This window comes from Pygoscelis adeliae, unplaced genomic scaffold, assembly GCF_000699105.1.
Source record: "Pygoscelis adeliae isolate BGI_AS28 unplaced genomic scaffold, ASM69910v1 Scaffold94, whole genome shotgun sequence".
Classification (NCBI taxonomy): Eukaryota; Metazoa; Chordata; class Aves; order Sphenisciformes; family Spheniscidae; genus Pygoscelis; species Pygoscelis adeliae.
The window spans coordinates 2,747,963-2,765,040 of NW_008824547.1; the positions used below are offsets into that span (position 1 = coordinate 2,747,963).

General features: G+C 39.6%; 1 protein-coding gene across 1 annotated transcript in view; it reads right to left on the reverse strand.

The window, feature by feature from the left end:
- VPRBP (Vpr (HIV-1) binding protein) overlaps nucleotides 1–12,259 on the reverse strand; it is a 48,624-nt gene extending 36,365 nt beyond the window's left edge. The window contains exons 1-7 of the mRNA XM_009321829.1: nucleotides 12,148–12,259; nucleotides 7,253–7,329; nucleotides 6,433–6,506; nucleotides 5,347–5,460; nucleotides 3,139–3,276; nucleotides 1,649–2,152; nucleotides 323–424 (exon numbers count right to left, since the gene is read on the reverse strand). Coding sequence (XP_009320104.1) covers nucleotides 323–424; nucleotides 1,649–2,152; nucleotides 3,139–3,276; nucleotides 5,347–5,460; nucleotides 6,433–6,506; nucleotides 7,253–7,329; nucleotides 12,148–12,257 — 1,119 coding nt within the window. The 5' untranslated portion in view covers nucleotides 12,258–12,259. The remainder of the gene's footprint in view (nucleotides 1–322; nucleotides 425–1,648; nucleotides 2,153–3,138; nucleotides 3,277–5,346; nucleotides 5,461–6,432; nucleotides 6,507–7,252; nucleotides 7,330–12,147) is intronic.
- Between the last annotated feature and the right edge of the window lie 4,819 nt (nucleotides 12,260–17,078).

Sequence of the window (17,078 nt, forward strand, 5' to 3'; positions counted from 1 at the left end):
CAAGCATTTGACAGAAAAAGGAATTTTTATCATCTTCAGATAGGCAGATGGCTGGTGAAATTAATGGCACTTCCTGGACAATTAAGATCTTTTTATCATCCCCTCCCCCCTTTCTTTTTTTTTATTTTAAATACTTGAAAGTTATAAAAACAAAACTGCAATGCGTTCAAGTTCAGTGAAAGCCAATTCCAATCCCAGGGAATGCTGCAAAATACACAGGCCTAAAGAAGGTGAGCATTTGCCTTTGATGCATGCAGCAGACACATATTCAATGCTTTTACAATGTTTATGGTACATTTTATGCATTATGAAAGTAATTTACCTTAAGAGCTTCAAAGGTGAGCAGCACATCGTTGGTTCGCTTCAAATCTATGTAGTACATCATCAGCTCCCTCGATCCCAGTTGCATAAAGATGGGTAGTAGCTGAGAAAAATAAAAATGGGAGACTAGCTGAATGTTTCATGGGAAATACAAGGTCTGTTTTGGTTTTTACTCTCTCAAACCCCCAATTTTCCCCTATTGGCAGATACCTGTTATGAGAGGTCAGTGGTAACCACCTCCATCCATAGGAAGCAATAAAGGTTAACAGACCTCTTGTAATACATCTGCTGACTGCAGCAAGGTGCATGACAGCTGCCACATGGAAATCTTAAGACTCTCCTTCAAGTGCGGCTATGGCAAGTCCACACAGATACCACCCTGGCGATAGGTTCCACTTTCCATCTGTGCAAAGACAGCTACCCAACAACTGAACAGAAAAAAACAGGAGAGCAGGGCAACAAACCAAAACCCTTCGCATAATTCTTTGTGTAACAGCTTTATAGTATTAATTCCTATTTTTATATCCTATCATTGCTGGCATATGAAGTGATCCAGTCAGCATGCAGGGTATTAGGGGGATAATGGTTTCTTTGGCTCTCACAGGAGCAAGGCACACATGTGCACACACACATAACATGTATCACAAAGCAAAACCGTGTTACTTTGTTCTATTTCAAATTAAGTTAAACCACCTAAAAAAAGATTAGACAGAGATAAAGGTGGCCTGCAGACCTATGCTAACTTGAGTTTTATGGTTTAAAAAAAAAAAAAAAAGGAAAAAGGAAACAGACTTCGGTAAATCTGACACTGCCCAACCACTTTGTCCATGTAAGTAACAACAGCTCTCAAAAGCATCTGCATAACATGGGCACTGCCATTTCTCATCAAAACTCCTGCAGAGGTTACACAAACCACTTCATTTAGAATTTCAAGTTCGTTATTTGCTCAGACTTTTAATTGCATGGGTCTCCCACATCCCCCAGAGGAAACAGGAAAAATGTCTGTATTTCAAAGTGACTTGCCCTGCGTCATGTAAACAATCACCAAATTTAACAGAAACCAGGAATAAAATTCCTAGTCTCATGCTCCAACTACTAGACCACACACCTGCTAGGTTCAGGTTTGAGTATTACCTACCAGGTAATACTCAAACTAATGACTTAATCAATTTGGAAGTCATCTCAGGAAAGGTTACTGATCTCAATCATATCAGGAAACATCAGAGCGTGGTATAGCAGTTCTGCAAATTTTTCCCCACAATACCACTCATCGTTTTGTCAGAAGAATTCAAGCACAGAGTGCTTCCTCCCACCTTCATATGCTCACCTCTTGGTACTCCCCTAAGGGAGTCAGGTACTGAAGAATTAGCCTCTGCTCTATGGCAGGAGTCAAAGGGTAAAGTGTATAATTAGTGCCAATCACCCACGGGGACATTTCTGACCAGCTGCTGTTCGACAGTTCAACAAACATCCGCTCTGGTTCTGAAGCAGAGAAGCCCAGCTTTTGCTTGGCCTTCCGGAAGCCGTCTCTTTCATGCTGTTTCCCTGATTTGCTTTTTCTCAGTCCCCCATCATCTAGCTTTGTAGCAGAGTTTACTCTGCTACTGGTCTTGTGACTTGAATCAAGATGAAAGGAGATCTCCATATCCCCAGAAACTTCCTCTTGCTCTCCATCTACTGCCATCTCCCCATAATCCATATCCACAGCCTCTTCATCTAGAGGCAGCAGAGGATCTGATGGCACTTTCCGAGGGCTGGGACGCTTGTTGTCTTGTTTTGTAGTCATTTCAGTAACCTGTAACTCTCGTAGCCGTCGAAGCACCAAAGCCACCTGTTTCAGAAAAGAAGAATGCATGAGAATACACTTCCTGCTTTGGTCATGCATCTCACATTGACCATATTTTTTGTTCTTATCATATAACCAACTCCACAGCTAGAAGTGTCGAGCATGCTGTGGTGTACGTTTGCCCATGGAAATATGATGTCAAAGTGAATAAGAAAACCCCAATCCTTTTTGCTACAACTACTTTCATTCTAAAATATCAGCACCTAGTCTCCTGAATGAGAAAGGAGTGGCTTAAAAGCCATTAAGAGCAGATGAGCTATATTCGTGCTAACAGAACCACACACCATCTTCCACCATTCTTTCCATCATCTCTGCCTAGTCTAGCATAAAGGCAACATTCCCTTTCCAAACAGCAGCTTTGATAAATTGCAGTTCCACAAAACCTAAGGCCACGCTTTTACTTTTAAAGGCCTTATCTGTGCAAGAATTAGAACTCAGCTATGCTTCAACACACTGTACACCGTCCTGGGAGACAAATTTGCCTATCCTACCTTCTTCCAAAAGTCATCTCAATTGCCAATAAACGTCATACAGAATCAACACTAAACCGATGAAGGTTTACGATAGAATTGAATGCAATTTCCTATTAAGTTGTCCCCGTGTTGATTTACCTTTCATTTTAAAATCCCTGTCCGGCATGTAAGTCACGACATGCAATAGTTACAGATATAAAACTTCTGAAATTTTTTCTTTAAGGAAGCTATAAATATAAGTCCCATTTTTGCCTTCCTAGGTTTCCATTGGCATTTTTAACACAACTGGTATAACAGAATCATCAGGCCGCAGCCTCAGCAAACGCATGGTCAGGAAAGGATGGAGAGCATGAGCTACTGACTCTTACAGATATTATTATAAACACTGTAAGACCCATACATTAACTCATGAATGTGAGCTTCCCACAAATAAAAAAATTAAAAAGAAAGTAAAGGTATCTGCCCTCTAAAAAAGGAAAGTGATCAAGAGATCATTACCAATTGTGAGTTCTCGTCCCTGTAATTTGCAGCAATATCTTGGTTTTCCATAGCTCCTCCTAATAGCCCCGTTGCATATGTCCGTAGCGGCTGATCAGCCTCTCGCGCCCACTTAAAGAGATTTTCAACTATGCCTTCCTAGAACGAAGAAAATAAGAAAGCAATTCCAACAGTTATATTCCATTTTTAACTTCTCAGTCCCAGTGAAAGCATCTGTTGGTAACAATTATCCCTATCTGTAGTAATGACCAGGCTAGATTTCCTACCAATTACATAATGAGTCAAGATTTAAAAATATCTGGAAGCAAAAAAAGAAAAAAAAAAATCTAACATTTTAAGCTGCATAAAACTATCCCCAGGCATCAGATATTTGGAATCAGGATTTGCACACCTACAGAAGTCTTCTGAAGTGGCCAGTCAACCTACTGCCCAGGAAGTAGCAAAACACTACAGGTACAAATAGATTAGTCAAAACAAACAAGCCCAAAGCTCCTGTCACTTTCACTAATATACATCTCCAGCAATTTAGCAGAGTGCAAAGAATCCATGTTGAACTTACACCAAGTAGAACGGAATTTGGCTAAATTTCTTACATTTCACTAAAAGCTTACTAGGGATAAATTGAAAAGTCATTTAAATAAGCAAGCTAGCTGGTGCCAGAGGAAGGCTTTACACTAAGGACTACTCGCCAACCAAAAGAACAATTTTCAACATAGTCAGAAATCCATAACGTTTGGAGAAGAGAGAAACGCAGGCAAGTATACCAATCTGCACATATGCAAATCTTAATGTTAAATATGGTTAATATTTTTAATAGTAACAAAATCAGCAGTGTTTGAACATAGACTGCCATGCCATTTTTCTTAACAAGGCTGGATAAGTGTTAATTAAAATTAAAACAGTCCATTAAAAGACAATGAGTTAGAATGAAAGATTTTTTTTTTTCCTCTAAATCACTATTGGATTTTGAAACATCATACAACACATCGTTATCGTGACAGGAATTTTGCACATAATTTGAACCATAGGTATAATACAATAAAAGATCATAGACATTTCAATGAGAACTCTCAGCTTACAGATTTTTAAAGAGTTGCCTGATACATATTTAAAGAAAATTAAATTATTATTTAAATGCTCTTACGTCATTTAAAAAAATAAATAAAATCGATGAGATGTGAAACACCTTGGCCCCTAGAGGACCTCTTTATGACCATAACAGTGCCTTCTTAAAACGGATTTGTGAGCTATCCTAAAGCCTCCTACATACAGGAACCCAAAGTGCCATAACAGAGGTTTATATATTCTCAAGTCAAAAAGTAAAAAAGTCCTTAAGTGCAAAACTTAACTTAAAAATTTAATTTCAATTTACAGAGGGATTTAGTCTCTGCAAAAAGCTATATCCTCCACAAACAGGGAACAATTGTTTTGCTTTTAATTTTTTTTGATCAAAGTCTCAAAGCCTTAGCCTTTGGACAGACCATAAAGATCTCAAATTAAATTCAATCCTTCACAGAGGGAGCACATTATTCTTTCCTTTTATCATGCTTTAGACTTCATATCCATATTTCCAACAGTAAAGAAATTAATTTAGAACTTTTATACAAAGCACTATCTGATTTCCAAACTTCAGAAAAACATTAATTTTTACAGATGAGGTAACTGTGGCTCAGAGTGAAATCGACCTTCTGCTCACTTTCAACTCTCTCTGCATTCCTTCAGAAAACCACACTTGTCAACATACAGAAGTCTGATTCAGCTGTCCATCACAGTTCCAGATAATCCCCACAAAGCATGTGGATTTTAGACTGCTTAGTTAAAGTATGACTTGCTTATCACTTAGCTCTAATAATGCTATCGCTCTGCTGTAGCTGGGGATTACTGGGCTAGACTCCTGCAGCAAGTCTTCACGTTCTATACGGCCTGCTCCATTCACAGGTCTATTCAAATTATAACATTTCCCAAAACATTACATTAAGTTCCAGCTCCTCTGTTTGAATCAGTTCCGTTATACCTTAAAAGCTGCAAAATACCCAAGATTTGATCAGCTGAACAAGCCAAGATCAAAAAGCCCCAAACCATTAGTAAGATTGAATAGATTGTCTCCCAGAGACAGGATTTCAATATGGCTTTTTACTGGTTTCTCCTATGGGAGTAACTGTACATAATACACCAAGCTTATAAACCAAGCCTTAATACAGATGATACCTTTTCCTGAAAGACAACAGCTGTTTCCAGTCCCGGCATGATATCCAGAAGAAGTCGGCACGCTGCAGTGTTTAATGGAGGTTCTCTGCTTGTCATCACATAAGCATTCACTAGCTAGAAAAGATCAGGAACAGCATCGGTTTGAATTCAACTCTGACCAAAACCAGTGCAGTGAAAGCCTTACAACTCCCACAGCAGCAAAACGATAAAGTAAGAAATGTCAGTATGTAAGCCCTGGATCTCAAGATGACTAGCCTTTAACCTGCTCCCTCCAGTGCCTCAGAAGTTGAAATTACTTCTCAGAGAAACAGAATTCCCCTCTAATCTGCTGTTCACTGACTAAGTATCTATCTTGAACTGATTTGTAAAGACAAATGCCTAAAAAACCCTACAGTTCAATAACAGTGTAAACATGAAAAGCTGAAAAAAAATAATGTGAAAAATGCACATTTCTAATAGCATCTATGTTTGCTTACTGCTTGCAGTTTAAGACAGAAAACTACATGCAAGCAATCTGTCAGAATCCTTACAGCAATGTGTACCGATACAGGTGCTTGCAGGCAGGTGAAGGTAACTAAAATTCTAGCTATTAACTCATGTTAGAGTATAGCAATGCAAGAGGAAAGCCAGATTCTTGCCTCTTAATCCTCTGCCTGAGTCTTCTAGAGCTGACATACTCCTCTGCTCCTACAGGCAGTCCAGCATTTCCAAGTAGTCAGACACAAGGCGTTGGAATTAGTGGTATTAATTTCCATTACAGAAATTAATTATGCTTTTAAACTTCTATTAGAGGAGCTAAATTTTCTTTAAAGAGACTGATAAACCTTGAGAAGAACTAATTCAAGTGTTATTACACATATTCCAGCACTCCTGAACACCTCATGAACTCCCCTTTCCTTGAGTCACTTCAACAGTGGCAAATGAGTCGCACTTAAACCCATTTTAAAAACCACTGCTATGGAAGAGATAGTCCCTACACCAGTAAATAAGTATTAAACAAGTACTGAGGTCAACAAGCACAGAGTAAACAAAAACCATAAGAAGGTGTCAGGAATTAACAAGATACAGTTCTCGGAACAAACCTACCGCATTCATAAAATCATCATTCTTGAAAAGTATCCTCAGTAAGTGACCAAGCATGCACTCTGGGTCTGCTCGACCTGTGGGAGAAAGGGGAAAAGACTTATCTACCTACCTCAAGATGTCAAGATTAATACTGAACTGCTAACTTCAAATTGGTTGTGGAATACTCTAGTCAGCAGCACCTTTCTCAGAAGGAAAATTACAGAAGAAATCATTTGAATTATTCACTGACTTAACATTTTTTCTAGCAGGCATTACCTCCCTAGAATGCCTACTAGTCAAAGCACAACACATTTTAGTGGTGCAACAGTATCGAACTGTCATTTTTGTAGACAGTGAAGATGCAGACACCAGGCAAACTGTTCCAGTGACTTGGAAATAAGTCATCTCCAAAAAAAAGCCCCAAAACCCCCCAAAACCAACCAAGATAAAAAGCATCAGTGGCTGTATGTAACTATTCTAAAGCACTGCACTTACTGAACAGCAAATTCAAGATCTTCTGAGACAGACTGCCTTCTCTGTCCATCTAACACCTACTACTTCACATTAACTACAACTTGTTAACGTGATCATACCCTTATGACAGAAATCAGCCTCTGAAACACTCTTCCAAAACTCTATCCAGGGCCTCAAAATCTTGCAGCAAACATCAAAACTGCCAGATATCAGCACTACAGAGCACAATTACCCAGTGCAAAAGCAGTATCAGACCTTGATCAGTAGTGGGCACATTCAGGCTAAAAATTGCTTACTCTTAAATATGAATTACCACGTATCTGCTGTGACAGAGTTGATGCTGCCAAAACCATTCAGGACATCTTACCTGGGTGTCGGTCATCAAATGGGTCTGGATCCCCTTTGCGGTACTCTTCAGTCTCCTTCTCAATCAGCTCGGACATTCTGCAGAAAGAACACCATCAAATGAGCAGAATTCACACTCAGTCTTCTCCTAGTACACAGCTCCTCACAATAGCCTATCTGATCAAAGTACCATAAAACAGCTCATCAACTTTCTATTTGAACAGTATTCAGTGCCACCAGAGGATTTCAGACTGTTCACAATAGAGGGGTGAGAAAAGCGACTTGCCTCTAATATCTTCCCTCCCCACCCCGCTCTAAAACACGCTGAACCCATATCGACATGCCAGTGATGAACAAGCATGATGCTCTGGAGGGGCCAATACCTTTTATTTACTCATGTTAGAGTCCTGGTGACGTTCTACGCCACATACTGTACAGAACTAGAGTAAATAAAGGGCTTGAGTAGTACTTCTCACCATCACATAGTCTTTCTTATGCAGTAGAGTAAGTGCTGAACAGGTGACTTAGTCCTCCTTCCTATTCAGCCTGCGCAGGGGCAGCCATTCAAACTGCCTACACAATTTTTTGTTATTTCTGCGTATTACCTTTTAATAATATTGTGTAATAATAAAAGTATTTAATATTTAATAAAGTCTTGTGTAATCTCTATTCAGCTTATCTGTTCAGCTCCATTGAAGCTCAACTTTTTAGCACGTATCAGTTACCGCAATGGATAAGACAAGGAGAAACTCAGCCAGTTCCCTATTCATAGACCTTCAAAATACATTAAATGCTCCTCTGTATCAGAAAAAAAACTGGCAGTTGTTTTGAAGTTATGCCTTCTCCTAAACTGAGAAGCAGCCTCAGCAGACACAAGAAATCCTACGCTCTAATTCATTTGGAATGAGCGGTAAGGGAACAAATTATTCTTTTTATTTAAACAAGATCAAGAAGAAGGAGATTATCTAATGGTCAAGCAATAAATAATTCCATAGTCATCCACTGTCTTTCCCCACAAAGTGTTAGAGCAGAAATTTATGCAGTTTGAGGTTAAATAAAGAGCAGTATTCAAAAAACATTAGCAAATTAAGTCTTTTTTCCTTGGTATAAAATCTCATTCCCTCCCCTCTACCGAGGTCTAGAGTGGGGCGGAGAATCTAGTGCAGCACAGCACTTTAAAACAAGGTCTTAATATCTCAGGGTAGTGGTCTAGGCAGAGTTTACTACAGGGGAGGGAAAACTGCTGGAAGGCTGCAGTAATCCCTGGAAAAATATTTATCTTTCACAGGGTATTTCCCTTACAGAATGCAGCTGACTTCTACTTCATTCCCATTACTTTCCAGAAAATATCCTGCGTTCCCAGGGACAATTAGAGGCAAAAACGTACTTAGACCTGCCTCTGTGAACTACACGGACTTGCCAATATGACAGAGGACAATGTTATGAAGCCTGCCCGGATTGTAGAACAGCAAATCAGCTTACCAGGAATGAGAAGAGAACTTTCCTGCTTGTCTCTGATCTGACAATTACCTTTCAGCAAACTGTTTATCCTGTGGGGTTCTAGTATTTACTTTTAGTAAGCCTCAATGTGAAGAGATGCAAGTTGCATCCCTTGCTAACAGGTGGCACAGCTTGAGCGCTCATGAATTTCTGGCAGAAGCAAGTTACTTAAATACTCCACTGCCAGCTCCTAATTTTTTTTTCCCATGGGAACTAACAGATTGAGGGGTGCCTGCTACAGACAACTGGGACAAATGGGGAGTTGAGAAGCTGCACCCTAGACTCGTTTAGGTGATAATCAGCATTTTGATTGCGTGCCAGAAAGGACTAACAAGCAAGCATGCAAAGTGAGCATAACATTCTCATCAGTCCATCCTGTTTAGGTAGGCAGCCAAACACAATGCCAGCTGAAGCTGTTGAGTGGTTTCAGGGACGACAACATTATCACAGCCGAGATGAAACAGGCACATGAATCACCAATTACAGGGGTTTTTTTGAGACAATTAGTCACAATTGTTTGACCAAAATAAAAGAGCACTACCTCTTCAAAATTGACTTTCAAACAGGGGAAAGAAAAAAAAAAAAATCAAGCTTGCTTATAATACCCTTCTTTTTAACTAATGCATACAGAGGTGGTTTGTGAAGTGACTTGGATGAATCTATCTAGATCAACAGCTTTGTCAATTCTCAGCTGAAGCAACAGGAGAGTCAAGCAACTAACAAAGCTCTTTCCTGCCTCATAACATAGGCTCGTGGTACACAGGGCTTTAACAAAAACCAATTCACAAAAACATGGAACTTTTATTCAGGTTTCAAGATTTCCTTTGTTCACTTGGCATTATATTGGTTCTCTAGCCACTTCAGAGTTTGCAGACAAGATCCAGGTTTTACATGGGGGTAGGGGTTCTTTCCCCCCACTTCTGACTAATTTTTTTTTCCTCTTTACAACTGTCTTTGCAATCATCTTTGGAAAGTTAGTCAGATCCTCATTTTCACTTGTCAAACTGAGCTCACCTTGGGGGTAGGGAAGGAAGGGGCAGTGGTGTACATAAAAGTATGTCAACTTTGCGAGACTCCCACTGATCTCAGTGGCATAATATAAAACCAGCCTAATATTGCTCTATGCCATCATTTGGCATTAATGACCAACCTGAGCCTTCACAACAGACTGCAACAGTGTAAGATGCACTAGGATCCCATACCACAACACACTTGCTTTGTGGAGATGAAGTATGATGTTGAGCTGCTGATTTATGAAATTTATGCTTTATGAAAGAGGCTCTTAAGATGCAGTGAAGGATCTGACTCCCAGGATTTGCCAGAATGGGACATGACTTGCATGAATGCAACATGACTTGCATCCAGACCATGAACTAATGCTCTTGCAGGATCATTTCAAGTGACAATTTTTTTGAAAACCATATGTATTATATATATATAATATATATATTTTAAAACCATATATATTAAATATCTGTTGTTTGCTGACATGCTTTCCAAGCAATTTGTTCAATTCATACCCTCCAACACTCCAGAGTTCATAAATCCAGAAAACTAGCTTATTTAGAAGTGACAATTCAGCTGTGGCCTATAAGCCACACTGTTGCTGTTCTTGTCCTATTACTGTTGAAACACTCACTCTCACATACGCTGCCTCGGCATCACATTTAACAGGCCCCCATCCACACAGGGAAGTTTCCTTCCATTTAGCTCAGAAAGAGTAGAAAAACATCACTCACCAACAAGCACGACCACAGCTTCCTCTGCCTTAAGTCTAAAACAACATGCAAGGGCAGTACTCTGCCTCAGGACATCAGCTAACGCAAGCTCCAGTTGGTGAGGATTCCTAGCATCTCTTCCAGCAAATTCTTTTAAACCTATGCTGTACCTAAAACCCTCTATTCCAAACAGACATATGGCTTTCATTGATACCTGAAGCACTGTAAATCCAACTTCTGCCAGAGCCAGTAGATCCCCTTGCTATCTACCTTAAACAAATCTGTATTATCTCCACTAAAGCCAGAACACCCAAGCTTTCACCATCCATAACCACTCTGCCTGCTGCACAGAAACCCCAGAGAACGAAAAGAGAGTTATCAGACTTGTCTGGGCATAAGTAATGTAGGGAACTCAAGGAGCTGAGGGGGAGCAAGAAGTGCCAGACTGCTATAAACACAAGAAAAGACATGTTTAATTCAAATTTCTTTAAATTTCTTAGAATATAGTAAATTTCTGCTGTTTATGCCTGCAAGAAAAAGCCTTGAAATAACACGTCTCCTTCAAGACACAAATCAGACAATACACAAAGACACACCAAAATACGTCTCATGATTTTCAAGACCTGCTCATTTTCAGGTGTTTAGGATTGGCTTTCTGCCGTGCATCTCCCTCTTCTGTGCTGCTATTTTTAAAAACACAGTAAGAACAGCAAAAAAGTTGTGCCCACTAGGTGAGGCATGGCACAGATCCGTGCAAAGAAGCTCCACCAGATTCCTGTTATTTCCACCCAGTGCCAGGTCAGAATCTGTGTACTGACTTGTCTGACCCAACAATGCAGAGCAGTGCAGTGCAGAAACCTGGACTGCTCTTAATGTACAAGTGGAGTAAGTCCTTCTGCACACACTAGGCAGGCCACAGGTCTGCCAGCAGAGGTGTGAGGAGAAATTGGGTGGAATTTCTGTGAATCTCCTGTTAAAGCAAGAGTAATATCAGTTTGCCCAAGAGAGGCCTGGCTTGGGAAACCACAAATGCAATTGATAATTCAAACATATCTCTTGTAATAGAAGATGTCTTATAATTAGTGGTGTTACTATGTACCTACGCATCTCCTAAAACAATTTATTGGTCCAGGGAATATTTTCCTCCCACATACAATACAATGCCAGTCAATTAACGTTCAGTTTTAAAAAAAAAAAATTAATCAAGTTTTACAATTTTGCTTTAAACATGCCCTATGAACTTCAATAAAATCTTCTCAATATAATCCTCTTGATTCATCCCAAGAGTCGCTCTCATCCTTTCATTTAATCTGACCAATGTTACTACAATCACAAACCCCACACCACCACTCTGATAGAACAACATTCTCATACCTTTCGATCTTGATCAACATTTTACAAGCTTCAGGTGAAGACACCAAAGTTATTTCAACTATTTAAGGATCCCTCTGAATTCTATCACTTCAGAGAATTAAATTCGTGTTTTAGAGACAGCCTGCGTAAGATCTTTGCAATATAAATTTCTCAGCAAAAACTGTGTGTATTTAAATACCACACTTATAGTTCAACTTCCAGACCAAGAAAATGAATTGCCAACAGGTAATCAGGTATGTAAAAACCTCAAGCAAAAACATGGTAAAAGCTGCTGTCAAGTAACCTCAGATATTCAGATTTAGGAAATTTATTTAATAGATCTTACCTGGTGAGAATAGGGACCATGTCTTGCCCGCTGCCATGTTCTTTCTCCCATTGCTCAAGCAAAGCAGTGAGCTCAGCCTTGGAGTCCACATGCCCAGATCCTGAAGTCATGGCTTAGCCTAAGGCAGAGGTAACAAGAGGGGGGGAAAAAAAAAAAAAAAAAAAAGCAGAAAAGTGAGCAAGAAATCCCACACGGTTTTGCTATATTCATTGAAAGAATCTAAATCCAAGATTACAAGTCATTTGGAAGAGGCAAGTAAATACTCAGCAACAAGGAGTGAGAAAGAGAAGATTAAGTGACAGAACACTGCTGAACTTCACTTTAAAAGTTGGAAGTTTCTTTTTGGTCCTTTGCCTGAAGAATAAAGAACACGCGCACACTTTGAACACAAGTCTTAACTGGTGTATGACAACCCTGACCATGATGAGAAGTATGCACACCTCACCACAAGTGTGTTTGGTATTGAAGCTTTTAAACCTCTACCTCAATTCCATGAGCAGACTTGAGTTAGTCCTTTGCTGTTGCTCAGAGATTTACTCAAGAAACAACAAAGCTAGGGCAGCAAGATTATGATCAGTGTCATTATTCCAGTTTAACACCCTCCAGACACCAGCGAAAGTGCCAAGAATCATATTAGCTTCACACCGCCAAGGAGGCAGAAGGCAGCGGCACTGAGCAGCTGCGGGCAGCTGAAGGAGCACCAAAAGAGTGGTGGCTGGGAAACGGAGCAGGTCGCCGCATCACTTCTTCAAGGTTTCCAAAAACAGTCAGTGGCTCTAGTGAGAGGGAAGAATGATCACTGGAGCAATTACTTCAGGCTGATCAGCCTTCACTTGCAAGACAGCAGCTGACAGATTTATCTTCCCATCCTCAAAGGTGGGATCCCCCTACAGTACTGAGTGACTTGTTAAGGTGCCATTTAATGAAGAGAACTATCACTCTAGGTTTTGTTTAAGCCTCTAAATTTCCAGGTGTCAATTTTTTGTCAGCCTGATAAAAATCTACTAGAAATATCAACAGACCAAATTAGAACACAATCTGTCTCAAAATACTGCCATGTCCTTAGTTTCCAGTCTGACAGACTGTGATTGCTGTGAAGAGTTGTAACTTCTGGAAGAAGGAAAACCCAATCCTAATTTATAAACTGACCTTGTATTGGAGATGCAGGGGGAGAAATCAAAGCAAAAGAAATTCCTTTACATCCGAAAACGCACCAGAATTTCCAGCATTTCATTAGCCATAACATGGCCAATATCCATCTGCCATGAGATTAAATATCCATTTGTCATAACTGACCCAGAGAAAGAACTTTCCAAAACAATGTTAAATACAGATATGTTTAAGACAGTGACATACACATCAACTCCTGAAATACATATTCAGCAATCAGTCAAATGACAGACTATAAGGGGAACCGTAAGTCAACATAGATTACACAAGCATTTGTAGCCCAAGTTCATGCTGAAAAACGCCGCCATGTTTAACTGAGTGCTGGATACCTCTAATTGCTTTAAAGCCTTTTCTCACTCAGGGAACGGACGAACAACCCTACAGCTCTACCTCCCGTCTCACAGGCCCTTCTGAATTTACTATATTGTGACTGGTTAGTTAAGAGGGAGACGACAAGTAAAGATCACCCGGCTGAAGATGAAATCGGCAGAAACTGCACAAAAAATCATCACCCAAAGGCTACAGAAAAATAAACCTGCGACTACACGACACCCAGTCTCAAGAACACCATTTTGATAAGTACTATATGAAGTGAGCACATGCTAACAAAAAACCTACCTAAGCATAAAGATGACGTTTTCTAAATGACAAGTAATTATGATTTTATCTAGAGCATTCATTATTCATTCATCACAGAACTAGACTGGGAAATTTGATGCAAATACATAAATCACTTTGGAAAAAACACCACCTAAATGCAGGCAACAAAACATGAGATTGTGTACGCACACCCCCACCCCCAAAAACACCTTTGAAAAGGAAAACTTTTCCAAGCTCATAATGCTCCATTCCCTTTTTCATTAACTGAACAACACTTGCCAGCAGCACTTCTGAGCTTTTAAATATCACAGATAAACATTCAGACAAATCTACTCTGAGCCTCAGAACGCAAGTGCCATAACGGTATCTTCATTCAACCATTTCAGACATCTCCACCTTCGTTCTATACCCAAGGGATACAGAAAAAAGTGCCTTGTGACCCCAGAGCTTGTATAAGGCCTGTACAGGCTCTACTGCATAGAATAGTTTACTTTCCTTAACAACCCCTAATTATTCCAGCTAGAAAGTAAGAAAGGTCCAGCAATACCTGCAACAGGTCAACAAAGTTCCAGTCAGGAATACCACAGGAACTGCTCACGTTGCCCTCTGGGACACCCAGTGCTGTACCATAACAAAGTGAAAATAGAAAAATCCCAGCTGACCCTAAAAGCTGGAGTACTACCTCATTTACAGCACACATTATAGATCTAAATAACTGGTGCTGACACACAACTATTTTCCTGAAATAAAGTTAAAATATAAAAATGCCACCCTTCCTTATAGGTACACAGCAATGAAATTAAATGTCCCTCCAAGGCATCTCACCTATTCCGAAGGCTTATCCCTCCCAACCTATTCAAATAAATTCGACTACTCCACACAGCACTGCAAAGAGCAGCAACAACAAAAATTACCTCAAAGCATCTACTCCCACAGTTCTCATATTAACGCACGTTAGCAGTAAAATATACATGGATGGAACATCATGGCAGGTGAATAACTTTTTATGTAAAAGACCCAAAGCAATTCCTACCACGCTCACTTTTCTCAAGGATTCCATCTTAAATCAAAGTGAAGAACTCTGCAGAAAGGACAAGATCGTAAATGGTATGAACTAAACTGCAACTGTCAGAAATATACCCAGCCTGTTGGAGAGGAAGGCCTGTGAGAGCAACTCTGACTTTCACTATTTCCCTTGGACAAGCTGGTGAACAAATTCAATCTTAAATTGCTCTCCAGGAACTAGCAGAACAGGGAGCAACTATCTCACTGTGGATTTAAATCCTTGAGGAGGGGGTGTAATTTTTTTTTTTTAATAAGTTTTTAAAATCATGGCCTACTACAGATTTTAATTCTAATATCTAATAAGCTAAGGAATGGAATATTTTTTTTTCTAAACACCACTATTGTCAAAATATCATATTTAGAATCAATAGAACTGATATAAACAAAACATAAAGCACTTACTCAAAGGATTTGACTTTGAAAGACAAATATTTACAACCTTGACTAACTACCACTCACTGCGAACACTCCCACTGAAAATCCATGTATGCACGTTTCAGCACACAGTGGTGCACGCAGTATTGCTTTAGTATTAAACACTATTTAGTATTCCAATATCATAACAAAGGTTTTGTGAGCATTCGACTCTCCTGAACTTAGATGTAAAAATGTGACAGAAAAGGGAAACCCAAAGAAGTATTCAGACACAGATACCTAGAAGTACTCACATGTTTTTGAAATACAAGTCCCGCTGACCTCTAACTGCAAACCTTGATAAGCGCACGGTGCAGTTCAACTTCACCCTTTCGTTCCTCGACATATTTGAGCGTCACACCAACTGCAACACTACTACAGGTCATTCACTTACTGATTTTGTGCTGTGGTCATGAAAAGGATTATGAGGTTCCGAACACGCTGACTTCAATACAGATACGCATTTTAAAGTATGAAACCTCTTAGGTGAAACTAAATCTATTCGTAAAATCTGAAAACCAACAATTTGGTTACCTGGGAAACGAGTGCAAAATCCATACCTTAACAATTTAAATGGAAAATGAAAGAGCCACATAATAAAAATCATACCTTAGGGGAAAAAAAAAAAAAAATCAATTTTAATCAACTTTGTAGAAAGATTACACATTTAAATTCCTATGTGGACAAAAATTACAAGAAGATTTCCAAATCCACATGTATAGAACCAACTCAAATTCTAGTAACTACACTTCGACCTAGCTTAAATAATCAAGTTTCATATTGTTCCTAAACATGATTCTAAGTATGGCTGAGGACATAATGTACATGAGAAGTCTAATGTAATAATATAACCCCATAAGGAAAAACTAAGAGCTTGAGTTGGAATCTAGTTAAATACATAGCAAGCAGGTCAGTAAATCTGTATGTTCTTCCATATTTACGTTTTAACACAATGAATTCTTTACTTTTTAAAAAAAAAAAAACAAACCCTCCCTCTCATCACAGTTATTCTTTAAATGGATGAGATACCACACAGCTGTTTGCCTAAACCCGCTGAGTCTAAAACAACCATGTCAAAGTTAATGCTGAAGCATAACGAACTGTCAACACCAACTGAAGTTCACTTGTGGAAGAAAGTATGCCACAAACTAACAAAATCTTCACAATCTATGGAGAATAAAATCATGTTTTGGTATCGTACGTGAGTGAAGCTCTGAGGGAAGTCCTTGTTTGTGCAACTTCCCACTTGAATCCCTAAGAGAACTCCAATTTGGCTACTACTACAGAACAGATTCCTCATATCGCTTTAAATATCTGTTTAAAAAATTCATGTATTTTTACAGTTAGAGTGTTTTTAAGGCCAAGGAAAACCACGAAGTTATTTAGTTTCCTGTTATTTCTGCTGTTACAAAACAAACCTGGAGCTATGTGCTGATCTGCCAGGGCAAGCACAAAAAACAGGAACAAACTGCTGCTGTCTACCAAGGAAGGTAAAAAAACAACGCTGCGTTTCAACACCGATTCCTCTTTACACCGCCAGAAAGCAAAACGCCAGGACCCCACCTCCCCAGGGGGGCACCGGGACGCGAGCGAGCACGGGAAGCCTGCAGCTGATGACAGCTCCTGCAGGGTCTAACACGGCAGCACGCCCCCAGCGTGCCGGCGCTCGCCGCGGCGCGCCT